The sequence below is a fragment of the Populus alba genome, chromosome 10, assembly GCF_005239225.2.
Source record: "Populus alba chromosome 10, ASM523922v2, whole genome shotgun sequence".
Classification (NCBI taxonomy): domain Eukaryota; kingdom Viridiplantae; phylum Streptophyta; class Magnoliopsida; order Malpighiales; family Salicaceae; genus Populus; species Populus alba.
In genome coordinates, this window is record NC_133293.1 from 11,005,886 (window position 1) to 11,026,191 (window position 20,306).

A 20,306-nucleotide genomic window follows, 5' to 3' on the forward strand; every position below is an offset into this window, starting at 1 on the left:
CCTCTCCCTCACATGTGCTAAGATTTTATCAATATTTTTTACCTAGTTTTATATAAAACAAATATGTAATTTTTGATTGAATTATTAAAAAATTCTAAAAATTCACGTGGAGCTTTTTTTTATTATGTTTTAGCTTGGGTTAAAATTTTAAAATTTTTGAAAAAAATTCAAAAATTTGATGAAAAATCACAATTGACCTGTTTTATATTATTGGGCGTGATTTTTAATCCGACCATCAGATTGAATTGAAATTTTACGAGGGATCTTAAAATATATTAAATAAAATCTGGTTAAAATTTTAGGATGAACAGAGCTTGATAGGGCTAATAAAAAAAATCGTCAAATAAAAACAAAACAGAGTAAAATGATTATTTCTTTTTTTAAAAATAAAACAAATCTACTCTTCCTTTCTTTTATATGTTCCCAACTGGGCAGAAATAGAATAAGAAAAGAAAGAAAAGAAAAGGTGAGAGAGAAATAGAGAAAAGTAAGGGAAAACCATAAAAAAAACTAAGAAAAAAAAATATAAAAAGTGAGAGAATAACCTTATAAACTTACAAAACCCAACTTATAAAATACTAATCTAAGGAAGAATCAAATGAAGAAAGGAGGAATTGAAAGAGAAAAAAAAAATTTAGTTACGTTGTTTTCCAGTTAACATGAGATTGTTATTTTATCTCGACTGAGAAGTTGTTACAATATTGATTCAGATTCGATTATAGATGGATCATATTTCATAAAACATCGATGAATGTAGCTTTAATAATATGTTTATTTTTACTTTCATTTTAATTTTATATATTTTTAAATTTATTATTTAATATTTTGAGTAGTGTATTTAAATTAAAATTTTATTGTTAATTTCAAAAATTTATGTACATTAACTAATAATTAATTTTAAAAAATATTTATATATTTATTTAAAAATGAGGATAAAACAAATTCCAAACTCCGCGCTTGCCTGTGTCCATACATGTACATGGCCTAGCTAGCTAGCTGCCTCACGTTCAGCTACAAGAGTACTCTTACTGTCCATTCAACTATATATATGCATTCCAGGAAGGGGACAATCGTGTATGGAGTGGATGGCCAATTAATAATGAAAGGATCAGCTAGAGGATGGCCACCGTGGCGAGGAATCGATCGATCAAACAAATAAAATCATCTCTGGCATATATATATATATATATATATATATATATATATGATGATGATGATTTGTGTGTGGATATTTCTTCCCTCTTTGTTTTACGAGAAACCTCATTAATTATGCAAATTATAGAATTTGAGTCCTTTCATATCTATGTAAATTAGCATTTTGACATCACTTTATGCAATATATATAACGGTTCTGTATCGTGAATTATCATTTTTATATATATCCTTAATGTAACTACACACACAAGAGCTATATATAGACGTTCCGAATAGCATAGAATCTTAGCTAGGTAGAAAAGGTAAATTGACAAGTATAAGATAAATAAATAAAGGATGTCAATTTCTTAAGTGTGAAGTTAAGAATCTTGTTAATATGGTAGGCATGGAAATTCGATTCCCTCTCTCTTTTAACACTAGGTAACATTTAATCACTAATTATTTATATCATATTGCCATAAAAAAACCATGATTATTAAAAACAATCGAGGCTGCTAGCTTAGTATTTCTCTTTTTAATTTTATGTTACTATATATTTCATTAGACACTCTTATGATATTTGCACACATAAAAGTGTTATTATAGTGGTCAAATTGGCGTTGGGCCTACAGGAAAGCACACAAACAAAGAAAGAACTGGTGCATGTTTTTCCCTTGACATATTCATCTTTTTTCATGCATGTAGATTTGTGTCCGATATTTTCACTCTTCCTTTTAATGATCATGTCGATCTCCCGGAATCCTGGTCTTTCACGTCTAAAGGCTCTCTTTTTTACCAAAAAAAGAGAAAGAAGACATGAACAACTCACCCAACAAAACATCTTTTCAAGCACTTTAGTCTCCTCTCAATGAACCAAAAACGTTTGCTTTTCCTTCAAGGTGATTCTGTTTTCTAAAACTCTCATTAGCACCACCTAATTCTTGCAACAGTACAAAGCACAGGAGAAAAATCTAGTAAATTATGTAACAAAAGGGCTCGCCATCGATCGCCAACTTTTGACCCCGCCAGCCAATTAATTACATGACGAAACAGGTAGCGGTAGATTAAATTGAATTTTAAAGGGGAGACGAGAAGAATTTTCACAGATTCTTGATGATTCTTTTGCTGGCATCAGACCAGGGCAAGACAGGTTCAATACCATGTTCTTACAATGGGAAACATGAGGGGTTCAAGGGCAGGCGGCCAAAAGCAACAACCACTACACTAATCAGTGACTCAAAACAGCTCCTATATTGGCTTCTTCTATGTATTACGCACGGAAAAAATGTATTATTCCTTTCCGAACTCATTATCCTTTGACTTCAAGAAACGGAGGACTGCTTTGGCAGTATATATGTATCTCTGTACACCGAAACATGCATATTAGCAGTTACAACAGCGTTGGCATTCTGTGAAAACAAATAAAAATAATAATAATAAACCCACCGGAATCCGCCCCTTTCAATAATTTAAGTTTCGTCTTTCCATAGTTTCTACTCTTTTTTATCCCAAAGAAAATCGGTAGTGTTTCTCTTCCAAAATTGCACAGGCGCTTTATTATACATGTTGGCAAAAAAAAAAAAGAATTTATTTTGGAAATTTGACAGATTTCTTAGTTAGCAATATATAATTTTCAAGAATTTCAGGTATATTTTTAAGAAATTACTGTATGTTACTTTTAAATTTACACAGCTCAAACAAACCCTTAATCTCACGACTCAATCGTCACGAGAAATTGAAAAAATAATTATTTAACGAATGTTTAATTTTGTATTAGAACTTGTTTTTCGTGTTAAAAACACGGTGTTTCAAGCTCCCATCTATTGGGATTAAGAATTATTACCACAATTTATCTGATATTATTATTTTCATCAACAAAACTCCCGTGACGTTCCTCATGTAAGTGTGGACAAAAATTCTCGTATAGCAAGGGCTCTGCTCCCACAAATCTCGGCCTAGTTTTCTCCATCCAAATTCTGTCGGCGTCCTCCAATTAATTGTTCGGTCTAAATATTAAGAAAAAAAAAAAGAAAATCGTCATTTTCTGACTAAAAAACATGTTGCCCAAAAGTCGGTACGAAGAGAACAGAAGACATTGGTGGCCCAGTGGTATTAGTTGCCGTCTAAACAGTGTGGAGCTCCTTTGGCAGCCTTGTGAAACCAATGGATCGTGCAAAGAAGCTCACGGGCCTGCCTTGGGAAGAACATACTCATATGAAGAAAAGGACATGCTAAGAAGACCGTATTAGATTCTGGAACGACAAAGACCCTGGTGGCATGTTTCTAACCACAAGACAAAAACAACTCCTAGCTTTGAACTTAGGCGATGCCGAGGCATGGGAACGGAAACAGAGCAATCCAATGATGCACCAAAAAAACTACACATTAATATCAATTTTTGGGACGAGTTTAATCAAATCCACATGATATTTTATACCATATATATCTCTAAATTTTTTTAAAATATTTATATTAAATATCTTATAAGTTAGATATTTATACACAACATATTGAAACTTAGATATTTTTTAAGATGTTTATCTTAATAAATTTCATATAAACAAAGCTATTTTTATAGAGTTCATGGATAAAGAGTTCATGTCTCTAGACTTAAGAAATGTTTAAATCTAAAAAATAAAACTCACTCTCTTCATCACCTGTATAAAAATTATACTGGTTTAAGCATCATAATGTTTTTCTTGTAAGTGTTATCGGACTTACCAAATCTTCTGGGTCAAGCTTTATCGGCTAATGAAAAATGCCTTCAATCTTTCTCCTAATGATTTTTCTCAATCTCATCAATAGCACTGTATATAGAAACTAAACAAAAAATCAATTCATTTTTCTTTTCACAAAAGTGCTTTTAATGGATGATGAAACCCCAACACTATGTTTATAACTATGCTAATGGCATGTGATGCTAGTGGCTAAATCAGCGGTTATGCCCATGACAACATCCCATACGACTACGCCAATAGCTACATTAAAGGCGACGCTAACGATAATGCCCATGGCTATGCCCCAAGGTTGTGCCCACAAACAACTTTTATAGCGGTTTGACATAAAAAGGTGACATTATCCACTATAAGAATTTTCTTCTCATTCTTGCTAGGTTAAGTCTTCCAAACATATCTATTTACAAGATCTGGGGGCTCTGCTGATACATGAAAAAATTACACAGCAATATTAATTCTTGGGCTTAGTTCAATCGAGCCTACATGGTGTTTTATACAATATACATATCACCATTAATATCTTTATAAATATCTAGGATATTTATAAAATATTCATGGAGATGTGTACATATCTTATAATGTAAATATTTATATAAAATATATTAAACTTAGATATTTCTTCAAATATTTATCTCAAGAAAATCTATATAAATAGAACTTATCTGCTAAAGGGTCAAGAACCCATCTCTTCAGACTCCGAGTCTTTAGACAAACACAAAACTCAACACAAGTCTAATATAAGACTTAGACAAAGGTTAATGAACATTTAAATCTAGAAAATACAACTAATTCTCTTTACACCTATGCAAAAATTATACTGACTTAAGCATCATAATAATTTTTTAGATGACAGACTCACCAAGTCTTTTAGATTTAGTTTTATCAACCAAAAACCCCCAATCTTTCTTATTTCTTATGATGATTTTTCAGCCTCATCATAAATGAATTAAGCTTGGCCAAAAAAAATGGAAATTTGAAACGGCTAATGCATGGTTAACCTTAACATAATTAGTTATCTTCTAGTGAATACAAAGGAATGTTTGCTAAAATTCAATTTTAGTTAACCAAAACATGTACGAACAATTCTACTACTTGAGCATATCAGTCATGGAAATATGGTCAAAGATCGATATATCAGTAAAATTATTTTTTTTTTTAAATTAACACAAGAGTAATAAACGTTAATCATTTGATTTTGTTATTTAAATTTTATGAGAGAAAATCAGTAATAAAACAACTCGGAAGTGTTGTGCTCTCGAGGCAAGCCGAATTTCCTTCAAATTGGAGGTTCCTATGCTGCATTGCGAGCATTAGAAAAAAGAAAAGAAAAGGGATTCCAAGAGCCATTAATGTGCTGCATTGCCAGCATGTGATCCTTAACAACATGTCCATCAAACATTACTTCCATGTTTTCAACACAAACTCAAAAAATACTTTATTCTCTATGCTTTGAATCCCGCAACAGCTTACATCAACTTTGCTCACCTCAACGAGGTGGAGATAAGGCATACAAGGATACTGCTTATATCAATTTGTTTTGGCTGAACCACAAGGATGTAATACAATGGCTGGAAGGTTGTCTGTGGCAAGTGCCTCTTGTATATTATCAGACACCATTTCACCAGATATATAACTAGATACAGTAAAACTCCCAAATGGAAAAGCATGTTTCTTTTCCATTAGGCAATAAGACAAATGCAAGTGATGTACATTCATTTATTTGCCACCGAATGCAAATCGTAACCGCTCTCTCTGTCGACTTAGGATCGGATCCTTTGGAGAAGATGATGTCTTCCCTCCCACACCAGCCTGGCGCATTATCTCTGCAATAGGCACTCAAATGTCATACCACACTGAAAGAGCTCAATAGAATGTATTAGTGGTGAATCTAAAAAATTAATGAGTCTAGCTGAACAGCAAGGCTCCATTCTCCAACTTGTGTCGAATGTGCAGTGTCTCCTTGGCTTGTAAATTGTTCTAAAATTTTATTTTGCATTGTTTTACCGCATTGGTTTTCCAACTGATCCCGCGCAAAAGGAAATCTGTTTGCAAGAATATTCATGTATTTTGTCGACATATCTAAACTAGGTCTGTCTTTGTCCAACAAAAGAGATCAATCAGTATACAAGTTACATGATGGCAACAGCAGGGATGGCGGAGCCTAGAAACCATCCACCCATCAAGGATTCAGTCAAGTGATGCTAATTTCATCAAAAACACACACCCCAGCCACTTTGAGCTCAACAACCAAACGTGTCCTCATATTATACAGGATGTCATTCACTTGCTCATTCTGCAACTCTGATACCAGCTTCACGTTTTTTTCATCACCTAAGGGTAATAGTAGTCCAGGACTCAAGAAAGAGTTGATGGATTTTCCTAAAATAGCATTTCTTATCTCAAGTCTCAACACAACGTGACAATTTGAGAATGAGATGAGGTTCTAATAGCAAGACTTCAGCTAAAGAAGAAGACCTTAAAATTTACCACAATGGTGATTCAAAGGACCAATCCCAGCAACAGAAAATCATGGAAATTTAGTTTTAAATCAAGAGATTAAATTAAAACTTGCCTCGTTTTCTTTCAAGCTCTTGATAAAGCTCTTCTTCCCATTTTCTTTGCCTCTCAGAGAAGCTTGCACTGCAAGTCAAACTAATGTCATTCTCAGGTAACATAATGCCAGGTGTGATTCTCATTAGCAGGATTAAACTAAAGCAAGCAACAAATAATGGTAAACAAACCTAGAAGTAAGGGTTTCCCGCTGGCTATTATGAAGAAACTCTTTCCACTCACTAAGCTGAGGTGGATGAATTTCCTGCAAAGCTCGATTGTGGATGCTACTCTCGTTTGCTACATGTTTAGTACGACGACCAGGACTCACAATGTTGGCAGCATCAACAACTGCAGAGAGTCTTCTGCTAGGGAAACATTTGGGTGACCTGCTTTTAGGAGGTAAACTCAGTAAATGTGTAGGATTTTCACTGTTTTCTGTCCCAACTTCAGTTGGAGCACCCATGGTATTCAGAGTGCTGCTGTAGAACTCTTCGTATAGAGGTGTCTGCAGCTTCGTCAAATCAATAGCCTAGTGAAGTTTTAAGGAACAAGTGTTAACAATTTCATCGTACTAGTGAATAGTGTTGTCAAAGGTGAGGATGGCAAAATGAGCACTAAATTTTTTGTCACATTGCATGTTTGACAATTTAAAAGCCATTCAACTATTTATTCCTGCAATATTCTTCTGTTCATTAGGTTCTGCAAGGAACTGTGAAGAAAGGAACGGCAAGAAAATCCGGAAGAATAAAAAGAACTTCATTTGTACAAGTCTATAGAATGACGAAAATGGGAAATAAGAATTTTGAAAGAAAATGCATAAAAGGAGGAAAAGAGGAATGCTGTAAGAGCAGGAATAACTAACAATATTATGCTACTCATAGGCGCACGTGATCTTTGTTCCTCAACGAGAGAGGGAATCATTAGCCCATAAAATTAGAAATAATAACAATGATGATGACTGTTACTTTACTTTGGACTGGCATTAAAATGCCAAAAGCCCCCTTTAAATGGTTGGAGTATGCTAAAAAATGGTCACTGACAATTCTATGGAAAGAACTGAAAAGTAATGTGATAACAAAACCGTCCTACTTATTGAATTTTAAGATTGAGAAAATTAATGTGGTAACATGCCGAACTTGATCTCATAAACAATTTAGGTATCAAATCAAGGATCATTTTCGTAAATTAATGGCAATGACTGAAATTCAATCAGATGCCTACCCCTAACACCTCATCTCTGACCAGGCAAGCATCTCATTAAAGTTGCCTCTCCTTGAAAGATTGAAGGTGGCATTGCATTGCCTCAGCACCAAGGCAAGGCAAGCGCCTAGCTCACTCTTGGACTATAATGTATCTTGACAATCGCATCATTTACTCGCAAAATAGGTCTGAAAGAACAGAAATGTACCTTCTCATCCAAAAATGCTCTAATTTTTGACTCGGTAACTTCATCATCATCCTCAGGCATCACTGGCCCACGTGGAAATGTGAAGTCATGCTGTCCCTTACCAGATGCTTCATGGCTATCAATAACTTCATGGATTGACTGACTGCAATATAAGTTAATTCCACTTCTCCTAAACAATGGATCTTCATCAAACTTGCATGGCCAGTCTTCCATGGGTTCACACATAGGGTTGAAACTCTGATTTAAAGAAACAATTATTTTATTAAAGATAACGTAAGCTCCTAATACACATGGCCAGACATAAAAGTGTTCATCACCTTATTTAAATCAGAAGATGCTAAGGTAGATTTGAACCTAGTTGATGCACCAACCACAAAATCATCTTTATCATCAATCAGACACATATCATCATCAATATTGGCCGCACCCCAGTAGGATCTTGATATTGATAATTTATCAGGATATATGATTGAGGACTTCACACTACCCATTTCACAAACATCCTTCAACCCAGCACAAGATGACCTTCTAATCACAGAGTTCATGCTGCATCATCAATACACCTTCAAGAGTCAAAAATAGCAAACAAACAAAACTGCAAAAACCACAAAGTTAAAAAGCTTACGAGCTCTTGAGATTTATCCCAGTAGTTGCTATCAGATTTCCAGATTCCTGAACACAAGAAATACTAATTGACAAATTTATTGTCACGGATTACAGTAATCAAACTAGCTTATCTTACTATACTTACTCTAACAGAATTACGGAATACTGAATGAGGTTCCTGATATTCCCCAGTGACAAATGGATGCTGCAAATATTTAAAAAAAGAAGTGATAAGTGAAAATTTATCTCGTGTTTAATTCTCTCTATAATTAATTAATCAATCCATGATAGTTTGAATAAATTTTGTCCAAGTGATTGGAATCGTCGTGAATTAAGAATTAATAACAGATATTAGTGTCAAACAACCAAAATTTAATATCCTATACCCTATCATTATCTCCACTCCATTGCACATTTTTCACCCCACTAACCCAATTCTCTCCATTCATTACTTTATCCAGTATACAATTTGAAAAAAAAAATCGATTCCAGTTATTTCTGCCAAGCATATATTTTTACAAGTGCATATTTGTGTTGTGTTATCACAGTTAGTTTATAATTTTTAAGACAAAAACAATCTATGTATCACAATTACCTGCAATAACTCAGATGCAGCAGGCCTTAAATTCGGTACCCTGCCACCACATATACACATAAGAGTTTAGTACAGACATGCATCTAACACAATTCATAGAAATTATGTTTCAAGATTCATCTATGATGAATACAAAGTCACATCTGCCTAAAAATGTTGGCTCATTCAAAAAGAAAAAAGATTATGGGAGCAAATGAAAGACTTGAGATAAATAAAAGTCAAACATACTCCTGCAGACATTCCAACAAGAAATCCTTTGCCTCGATAGATAGATGTTCAGGAATGGGAGGATGAGATTTAGTTGTCCCGATGTGGAAGAGAGCAGCAACCTGAAAACAAAAGTTGTTTTTAGACTGCAAGTTAATCAAGAAATACTATACACCATCCAGTATATTATAGTAAATTTTCTTACACATAAATCGAATTGATAAAAGAAATCAGCCAATGGCATCAAATCTGTACCTCCTGATATTGTTGGCTCCATGGAGCTTTCCCTGTGGCCATCTCAATCACAGTACAGCCAACGCTCCATATATCAGCAGAACTAAGAAATTGAATGTCAAAGGCAATGATGTCCAAAAAAGAAAGATTAGGAATAGCAAGCTAATGTAATTCTCTACTGTAGGAATAAGTAATAATACACTGCATGAGAGCATACATATTTAAATTTCCTCTTTTGCAACTTTTGACATTTTTAATTGTGTGTTTGGGAGTGTGGTAGTTGTTACTTTTCAAAGTGTTTTTCATTCCAAAACACATTAAAATAATGTTTTTTTTATTTTTTAAAAAATTATTTTTGATATCAGCACATTAAAATGATTTGAAAACATAAAAAACATATTAATTTGAAGAAAAAAAAATCAATAATTTTCAAAAACGCTTCCAAAACGCAATGTCAAACACTACAACTTACCCTTGTCTTAAGCAATGCTGACTAATCCACAAGCTATAATATCATTATCTCCATGTGTTTTAAATGTCATAAATTGTTTCATCATTTTAGAATTTGAATCATGTTTCATTACATCCTTGCATTTTAAATGAACTGTACATATTTTTAACACCATACATCATAAAGATTATGTGATGTAAGATCTTGTTGAACTTCAAGCTGATGAAGGAAACCATGTGATCAACCATGTCATAAATTGTATATTTTTTTCAGTTTTCAACGTGGTTAATGTGGGGGAATTTGAACAGATGATCCTCTTTAGTAGAAAGGTTGGGCTACCAATTAGGCTATGCCTTAGCCATGTCATAAAAATTACAGATATCTACATATTTCTACTCTAATGGCAAGACAAATTATAGGCAAATATGATGAGAATAAATCGAAACATTGTTCTTACAAGCTATGCCCAGTCTGGAGAATGACCTCAGGAGCCATCCAATATGGAGTGCCTTTCATTGACTTGGCACCATTTATAGTAGCCTGCAATCAAAACGGCAATTAGCAAAAGTGCCCATGGAAACTCAACCAAAAAAAAATTCTTAATATAGTAATATGAATAATACCAGTTCAACTACTTTCTTGGATGCTCCAAAGTCAGCAAGTTTAATGCAACCCTTGTTATCAACAAGAATATTTGCCCCCTGAAATAAAGCATTATCAATGTCAGATTTTAGAGAAAGAGAGAGGAACTCTCTGAATCTAATCTATTCAATAAACGAAACCACAATACCTTGATGTCCCTATGCATAATACCATTCTTGTGAAGGTATTCCAATCCCAATAACAGCTGTTTCGTATACATTCTTATAACCTGCATATAAAATGATTTTAAGAAGGGCGCCATCAGCATTTCGAATACCAACTAGATTCTAATATTTCAAAACTAAAAATCACTTACCGACTCAGGGAAAGATCCAAATTTTCCCAATAGAGATGATATGGATCCACCGGGTACAAATTCCAATAAAATATTCAACGAATCATCCTCTCTAGCAGTTCCCAAATATCTCTAAAAAACATGGAAATAACGAAAATAAGCAAATAACCAACCAAACACACCAAAAAGAAAGCGAGTTGGATATCATACTCACAACAATATTTGGATGCGAAAGATTCTTGAGAAGCTTAACTTCTTCCTCGAGCTCTCTGATGTGTGCCTATTTTCAAATTTGAAGTAAAAACTTCCTCGATTAACCATGAGAACACTTGATCAAGAATGATTTTACTTGAATAACTAAAAGCTATAGCTTCAGTTAGCTTTCCTACTTTTTTGAGAAAAAAATACAGCAATTTTGTACTAATAACCATTGTAATTACCAACAAAAAATAAAAATTAAATTAACCAGCAAAAATTACCAAAACACGCCAAAATCAACCAAAAAGAAACTAATTTACACGTAAAACTAAGATTCAAATTCAGCCTTTACCTGCGTTTTCTCCTTGGAAGCACTACTGGCTGCAATCAAAACCTGCAAATATATAAACAATAAACAATCAATACTAAATCAAATTATTAAAAAAGATATAGTAAAAAGAAAAGGAAAAAAACAGATGAATTTATTAACCTGTTTAACAGCGAGAAGTTCTCCGGAATCAAGATTCATCCCCATATAAACCCTGCCAAAAGCGCCGCACCCAATCAACTCGCCCTTTCTCCACCGGATCGGTGGCGCATCGTCTTTTTTAGACGGCGGAGGCAAGGGCGGTATTGAAGGCTTGGAGAAGAGGCCGATTCGAGATTTGCGAATGCTAGAGCCGATTTTCTCAACAAAACCACTGAACCCTCCATCTTCTCCTCCTCCTCCTCCTGACGTCGATTTAAACACTAAGGATCGACGAACCGATCCAAAAATGTCTTGCATTTCGTGGATCTTCAATTTCTAGGGTTTATGCTTTATTGGTGATGTGAAGACACAAGTGTTTTAGTTTATGCTTGAGAGTTGAGAGCATGCGATAGAGAGAGAGCGAGAGAGAGAGCCGTTAGAGGCGCATGGGGTGGTTCATTTTTTTTGGGAAGAAAATTTGAAGAGAGGGAAAAGCAGGGTGAATGAGGGGTATCTATTTTCAAAAAATAATGAATAAACAAATGAAGGGCAGTTATATTAAATGAATGGCTATATTCTTGCACGGGCCTTGGTGGTTTGTACTGGATTTATTTGGGTCGGTCCAATACAATTTTTTTGTATTGTTTTACACCCTCCTTTTTTATTAAGTTTTTACATTTATACATGTCTTGTAGCCTCATGTCTAGATTTAGCTTGATTGTTTTTTTTTTCCGAGTCAGTCTTTAAGTTTCCTATCCATGTTATTATTTAGATATTACAGATCTTAATTCATAATCAAACTTATACTGTGAAAGTTTCAAAATCAAGCTTTCAATAATAAATCAAGTTATCATTGATAACGTGGTTAAAATTATATTTAAAAAAAAATAAGTTTTTTTTTAAATTTTTTTTTAAATTTTTTTATTATTTGAATATGTTGATATCAAAATTAATTTTAAAAAATAATAATAAAATATTATTTTAATATATTCTCAAATATTCTTAAAACGGATGCATGTAGAAGTTATGTGGGACAACAACAACATGAAAATGCAAAAAAAAAAAAAAAAAAAAAAAACATAACAAATTTAATGAGCAAAAATAATTGTAGACTTTGAACCTTGGACAGATGATGCAAACGAAAGTTGTGTAGAACAATAACAACATGAAATTGTACGGGGGGGGAAAATACAGAAGACTTAATGAGCAGAGATGATTGCAAATATGACTTATGAATTCATAATTTTATTATTAAAAAAATAATGCATATGGTGGTATCTATTTAAGAGACACAAGAGCTTTAAACAGGTCATGAACCTGCATCCATTAGAAAATAGTTAGGAATAAAAAAAACATAAAGAAAATAAGTAAAAGATTCGAATTAAAATATAAAATCTGAAAAATTAAACATAGAAAAAATACTACAATCTATCACATCAAAAGCTTTAGTGCTTAAAATGCGATTCTAAAATATCCAACAATTAATTCAACAACACGGTGATTACACTAAAAAATTTATATGTCAAATTACCTATAAAAATTTTAACTTGATTTAATGACCAAATTTCTCAACGTAGTTTTAAAAAATTAATAAGTCTCAATTATTCTAGATATTTTATTATGCATAAACCTGTCTCATTAATTCATAAAAATATTTACTATATCATTCACATAGTTTTTTTATGTCAAATTCTCATATAATAATATCATATCATTATCCAGATGCGTAGAACCACGCATATCTATAAACTTAACTACATCAACACGAAGATTGGAGATAGAAAAACATTAAATTAGAAAAACAAAAGATATAAAAAAAGCTACATTTAAGCAAATAAAAATACCATAAAGTGAGAATATCATGTCTGTATCTAAGCAATTGAATTATATAATTTGAAACCAATTTTTTTAAAATCTAAATTTAAAAAATAAAAATAAATAAAAAAATCCGAGATAATCTAAATTATTTTTAAAATTAGTGAAAATTCTAATAGAAGACGAGTAAAAACATAAATGGAACCCAACCTCAATATTTCAAATAGAAAATAATTCAATTTTTAAATTATTAAATAGTAATTAAAAACACTCATTTTTTTAATACTATTAAATAAAAAATAATTCAAGAAAAAACATAACTATTGAAAATTAAACTTCATAATTAATTTTGATTTACTTTTTATGGAGTTATAATTGTTTTAAAAAATATTATGGTATTGAGTTGTTGCTTGGTTTTTCATGCGTCGATTTTTATCATGTATTAAAATAAAAATAATACTAAAAAACAAAGTTATTAAACTTAATGAAGTTTATGACCCATGTTGAGTGTTTGACATGTTAATGTAAATTCACCCGGGTTAATCTAATATGTTATAATTTTATTTTTTATTTTTTTAAAAAAAAGTTATCTTGAAAATGTTTTTAAAGTCAAGCCACCTTTTTACCGGCCATTCAAGTTTTATTTAATTTGTTAAGTTGATCAAATTATATTAGAGTAATTATTATGCAATTTAGATTGAAATTTGAGCAAGATAAATAGAACAGGTTGGAGATTTCAGGTTGGATTTGCTTAGTTAAAAAAACATTCCCTTGATTTGGGCATTAATTTTTTACATGTAGAAAAAATTTAGTCCCACTGTAGCTTAAAGTGGGAAATTATATAGGAGGAGGCACTGTTAGATTTTCGGTAGCTACATAAAATTTATGGATTCGTTGGGTGAGGCCCGGGCCTGGTTTAAAAATTGTTGTTTTTTTTTTCTTCAGTAGAAAAGAATTCGTGTATGTTTCTGATTCCCAAAAAGATAGGATTATGAAAGCACATCGCTTACAAAAGTGAACCTCAGCTTTTCAGTGTTGATGTTTCACTTTCGATTTCACGAAGTACACTGCAGTTCAATTATATTTTAAAAAATCTTTGGAAGTTTTTTTTGTTTTAATTTATAAATTTTTAATATTTTTAAATTAATATGATAATATTAAAAATATTTTTTTAAAAATAAAAAAATATTACTTTAATATATTTAAAAAATACACCTTAAGAAACAATCTTTAAGCAATATAAAATTTCTCTCATAGACACTTTCCCCTCACAACACCACCACACCCAACCTCCTAAATTAAGGATAAATTTGTTAATTAGCACACTGTTTTTTAAAAAAATAAATTGGCAAGTTAATATAAAAGCAAAAAGTTTTGGTGAAATAACAATGTTTGGCTATGTTGTGCTTTAAAATAGTAACATTTAATAAATGTCATGTTTTTGAAGCCGACATAGTTAAATTGTGTTATTTATAGCTTAACCAATCAATTGGTTTGTAATGGTCAGTGAAACCAATTGATCGCTTTGAAAATAATAAGAAAAATCTCAAAATTACCAGAACTAAGTGGTTTCAGCGAGATTTTTGATTTCTAAAAACTTGATGATTTGTGTAGCGACATAGTGTTTATTATAGAGAAAATAATCTCTAGAAACTCTTGGAAAAGTATGAGTGTGATTTAATGGTTGGATCAAAAGTTATGATATTTTTGAGTTGTTATTCTGATATAACATGACCAGACCTTCTACTGGGCCCGAATTTATCCCGCTAGTCCATAAATATATCAGCTAGACCATCCACGTAATCTATTTGGGATAGAGCACAATTTGATTATGTCGCGCTTCAAAAATACAATATTTACTTATAAAGCATGACAACTATCTTGTTGTGTATAAAAATAATGAAATTTAGTAATTATCACATTTATAAAGCGTAACATAATTTTTTTAAAGTCAAATCATATTTTTACGAGTCGTTCAAGTTTTATTTAACTTGTCAAGTTGATCAAGTTACGCTGGAGCAATTATTATATAATTTAATTTGAAATTTGAGTTAGACAAATAGCATAGGTTTGAGATTTTAGGTTTGATTTGCTGAGTTGAATTTAATGATACTCTAAAAACAACTTCCCTTTATTAGTGTAAAGTGATAAATTCTATAGGAGGAGGCACTCTTAGATTATTGGTAGCTACATAAAATTTATGGATTTGTTGGGTGAGGCCCAGGCTGATTTAAATAGCCGTTGTTTTCTTTTTCTTTTTCTTCACAGAGAAAGAAGTCCCATCCGTTTCCAACTCCTAAAAAGAAAACACAACGCTTGTGAAAGTGGACCTCAAATTTTCGGTGTCAATATTTCACTTCCAGTTTTACAAAGTACACTGCAGTTCAATTATGTTTTTAAAAATCTTTGAAAGTTTTTTTTTAGTTTTAATTTATATATTTTTAAATTAATATGATGATATTAAAAATAAATTTTTAAAAATAAAAAAATATTACTTTAATATATTTAAAAAATACACCTTAAAAAACAAACTTTAAGCAATATAAAATTTCTCTGGTAGAGATTTTACTCTCATAAACACCACCACACCTAACCTTTTAAATTCAGGATAAATTAGTAAATAAATTTTTAAAAATAGCAAATTAATATTGAAGTAAAAAGTCTTGGTGAAATTACATTGTTTATGTCGCTTGTTAAATTAGTTAAAATAGGGACATTTAATAAATGTTGTGTTTTTTAAGTCCGACATAGTCAAATTATACTATATTTAACTCAACCAGTTGATCGGTGTGTAATGGTCAATGAAACTAGTTGACTGCTTTCAAAATAATAAGAAAAATCTCAAAATTACCAAAACAGGAAGGTCTCAAAGAGATTTTTTATTTCTAAAAATTTGACAGTTCTTGTAGCAACGTAGTGACTATTATAGAGAAAACAATCTTCAGGAACTCATAAAAATATGAGCGTGATCAAATGGTTTGATCAACAGTTATTGTATTTTTAAACTGTTATTCTGATATAACATGACTAGACCTCTTCTTGGGTCCAAACTTGTCTTGTTGATTCATAAATATATCTGCTAGGCCATCTACATAATTGTTTTGAGGTAAATCACAATTTAATTATGTCGAGTTTCAGAAATACAATATTTATTAAATGTCACTATTATAAAACATGGCAATAATCATGCTATGTTTAGAAATAATAATATTTAGTAAATATTATGTTTATAAAGCCCGATATGATCATATTATGTTATATTTCATGATTTGTTTTTTGATATGGTGTTATTTTGATAATTTTTTATGTTTATTGTGCTTTTTTTTTTTAAAAAAAAAAATCCCTAAATTCATGCATATTCTAGCCTCCTTAATTTCATAACCTTCCAATATATGTTAGTACTTGCGCTGAATATCCAACATCATGGCCTTTGATTTGGAGTCTTTGTCAGAGGCAACATCAGGGGCAATTGGTGCTCTGGTTAGCACCACTGTATCGTACCCACTTGACACCTGCAAGACCAAATATCAAGCTGAGGTTAGAGCTCATCATCAACAAAAGTATAGGTATGTCCTTTCTCGTCTCGTCTTCTCATTTCTTGTATCAGATACCGTGAGTCTGCAGTTTTGTTGGTTTTTTGGGGTGCTATGCGAATTTCTTGTCCAGCCCTAGGTATCAATTACCCGCATAATCCTTTTTATTTTTTTTATGCATAGCTTTCAAGACTGTTTAGAACTCACAAGTCTCAGTGTTGTGCTAACTATCATATTTTAGGTTGTTATGCTCGCAAATTTCTTGTTTAGCTGTAAATTTGCAATTTTTGTTGATGAAATCCTTCATGTTACAGGTTGATATTTATTTTATTATAGACATTTAACTAGCAGATTATTGAAGAGTTTCTGATCAATTGCTATGGGTAAAACAATTAAGAGGTTACCTGGATGACGTACCGTTCTGGGTAAGATCACTCATGAAAAATATGTTGCGGCGTTTGCAGGAACATATCTGATGTTTTCTGGGAGGCAATTGCTTCCAGGCAGGTTCTTTCATTGTATCAAGGCCTTGGGACGAAGAACTTGCAGTCTTTTATTTCACAATTTGTTTATTTCTATGGGTACAGCTTCTTTAAGCGGTTATATTTGGAGAAAAGTAGGAACAAAACCATTGGAACAAAGGCAAATTTGATAGTGGCTGCTGCTGCTGGGGCTTGCACTGTCATAGTGACACAGGTGAGTCATATCTTGATATCCATTTTTTCCTGCTTTTATAAAAAAAAATTTGTTATACTATGATTATTTTTTTATATATATATTTCTTTTATATTGAATGGTATTTGAATTCTTGTGGTCGAGGGGTCCCGGCCAAAACGGTTCTATGCATGGAACAAATAAACATCTATGGTTAGGGACTGTATAAACCTTTCCTAGAATAAGTCCAATGTATAGTGTTTAACAACCTAATCTCTGGTTTTGCTGTACAGCCTCTGGACACAGCATCCTCTAAAATGCAAACAAGTGAATTTGGAAAATCCAGAGGACTTTGGAAAACCCTCTCGGAAGGCACTTGGAGTGAGGCATTTGATGGTCTTGGCATTTCTCTTCTTCTGACATCAAACCCATCAATCCAGGTACTTGACTCTGCTTTCGAGTATTGACTTATGTATCTGGCTTGCACATATAGTGTTTTTGGTCTCATCTTTAGATCATTGAGCTTATGCACAGAGGGCCTGGACTGTGGAATAGGCTAGGATTTTGGTTAGAGAGGTGAGGCAGGGGGGGATGAAAATTTTTGATTTTACCACCCGATCTTTTGATTTGTACCTTTGAGCTGTGAGATTTTTGAGGGGTGGACTGTTCTTTCTGGAGATTTTCCGAGAATGAATGTAGCTTTTACCCAGGATTTTGTTGTTTGGGCTTCTGCTTAAGCATTTTGGGTGAACACTAAGAGAGACTTAGAGTTTCAAGAATCAATAGCTCGAACTGAAAGGGGAATTCTATGTTTTACAGTACACAGTTTTTGATCAGTTGAAACGAAGACTACTGGAGCGGCAGCTCAGCAAAAGATCAAGCATAGATTCATCTCCAGAAGCACTCTCTGCCTTTTCTGCTTTTGTATTGGGTGCGGTTTCAAAGTGCATCGCGACGTGTGTCACATACCCAGCTATCAGGTATGCAGTCAACTCAGTCATCATTCCCTTGGCATTTCATGATAATACTCTATTATGTCTTTCATTTTGCCGTCAAAAGTTTTTAATGAACAAAATCACTAATTGATGTTCCATGAAAAATGAACGATGCAATGTATTTGAAACCCTTTTAATCAAGCCATTTTATAAATGCTGTTGAAATGACTGAAGATATGAACCCTGGGCAGATGTAAAGTGACGCTTCAGGCTGCGGAATCAGATGAAAGTGAGGTCGAGGAAGTTCAAGCAAAAACCAAGACAATTTCAGGTGCACTCTATTCTATTTGGAAAAATGAAGGTGCGGCAGGTTTCTTTAAAGGGTTGCTGGCCCAGAACCTGAAGACTGTGCTGAGCTCAGCATTGCTCTTGATGATAAAGGAGAAGATATCAAAGACTACATGGTTCCTGATGCTTGCACTTAAAAGGTATCTGTTTGTCACACGCAGCAGAATCAAGAGCACTTTATCGCGGTGATAATCATATGCATGGAAGTTGGATCCCTGTCAATAAGGGGCTCTGCTGGATATGCCCCCAACGGTATTAAATTTCTTAGACGTTGTAACTAGGTAGTAGACCTGGATGCCAGTTCATCTTTCCCGGGGAAGAAATTTTAATTTGCTGCAGAAGTGTTTATTTTTATCCCTCGATATCCTCCTCAAATTAAAGGATATAGAGCAAATAAAGTAGAATTTTTAACATCATTCTTTGGATTGGCCACGTTATTAATCTCGCCATTTTAAGGTGGATGATTGAGGGAGATGGCTTTTCTGTGACGCAGGATTGAATTTCTTTTATTTATCATTATTATTTATATATAATTGAAAGAATTTCATTACCAAGTCTCACAAAACACAAAAAACTGAGCCAAGTACAACAAAATTGAAGCTATATTAGTTATGCAGCAACGTCAGCCAGATTCAATATTTAAAATGATGAATTTACAGTGACGGCCAATTGATAAATGACCTCTTCACTGTCGACCTGAGCAAAAAGAATTGGGTGGCCAGGGAACTGCGGCTCAGTGCCTTGTACTGTGTTGGAGTCTGTGGCATCTGTATAGGGTTGATCCTTAAATGGGTCTGCTATTTCCTCAGCGAGGCACTCTGCATTATCATTTTTTTTCAAATTCAAGGATGTCCTAAAGTTGCTGATGCCTTGAAGAAGACCAATGAGAAGTCTGTGTTAAGAAAACAGATCTGGAATAAACTCCAACGTTCACTTAAAAGGTTTGTTGAGCATATTCTTTCAACTGTTGTATCTATAAGCTCGTGGCTGGCAGTTTTGTGGGACAGAATATTACACCAAGGTTTTATATTGTAAGAAACTGCCCTTACGTGGAAGATGTTGGGTTCCCTACTAGCATTGCAGTCCACTATTTCTGTGTTAAATGATTTGGAGCTCACATGTTCTCCCAAGAAACTTATTTCCTTAAAATGGCCTTGTAAATGCAGGATACAGCGATGCTTGGTGCTAACATCCATGAAGCTGACGTTGAAGTAGCATAACTGCTTGCTGAAGGAAGAATATCAAGAAATCAAGAACGAACAAGCTTATGATATCTATCCGTCTCGACTTTTAAACACACTAAATGGATATGTTTTCTTGTTTCTTCTCGTCTCTCAAAGCATGCCCGATTCTGTTCTGAAGAGAATGCATCGTTGATAAAAACGTCGGAATTGGGAAGGACGTCGTTCTTGCAAAAGGTATGGTTCAACAAAATGCTTGTTCTAAATGCTTTGAAATATAATTTGTTACTGGAAAAAAAAAATTAATATTTTC

General features: G+C 32.9%; 2 protein-coding genes across 3 annotated transcripts; one reads left to right on the plus strand and one right to left on the minus strand.

Moving 5' to 3' along the window:
- Positions 1-5,278: 5,278 nt before the first annotated feature.
- On the minus strand, positions 5,279-12,033 carry LOC118046569 (mitogen-activated protein kinase kinase kinase NPK1). Of its 2 annotated transcripts, none has more exons than XM_035055532.2 (17): positions 11,549-12,033; positions 11,411-11,452; positions 11,075-11,140; positions 10,882-10,992; positions 10,714-10,794; positions 10,547-10,624; positions 10,381-10,463; positions 9,494-9,575; positions 9,260-9,360; positions 9,032-9,071; positions 8,582-8,641; positions 8,456-8,502; positions 8,148-8,376; positions 7,831-8,067; positions 6,611-6,951; positions 6,442-6,521; positions 5,279-5,692 (listed from the first exon to the last, which is right to left on the minus strand). In XM_035055532.2, exons 1-17 carry the CDS (start codon positions 11,843-11,845, stop codon positions 5,586-5,588), a joined length of 2,082 nt encoding a protein of 693 aa, XP_034911423.1. In that variant the 5' UTR covers positions 11,846-12,033; the 3' UTR covers positions 5,279-5,585. The 2 variants fall into 2 exon arrangements, with proteins under 2 accessions (XP_034911423.1, XP_034911424.1); XM_035055533.2 differs by having other exon boundaries at positions 6,442-6,509; positions 11,549-12,031.
- A 4,690-nt stretch (positions 12,034-16,723) lies between these two features.
- Positions 16,724-19,228, plus strand: LOC118046568 (peroxisomal adenine nucleotide carrier 1). The gene is made up of 5 exons (XM_035055531.2): positions 16,724-16,908; positions 17,340-17,571; positions 17,823-17,969; positions 18,349-18,509; positions 18,716-19,228. The coding sequence occupies exons 1-5, from the start codon at positions 16,766-16,768 to the stop codon at positions 18,999-19,001; spliced, it is 969 nt and encodes a 322-aa protein (XP_034911422.1). The 5' UTR covers positions 16,724-16,765; the 3' UTR covers positions 19,002-19,228.
- Positions 19,229-20,306: the final 1,078 nt, after the last annotated feature.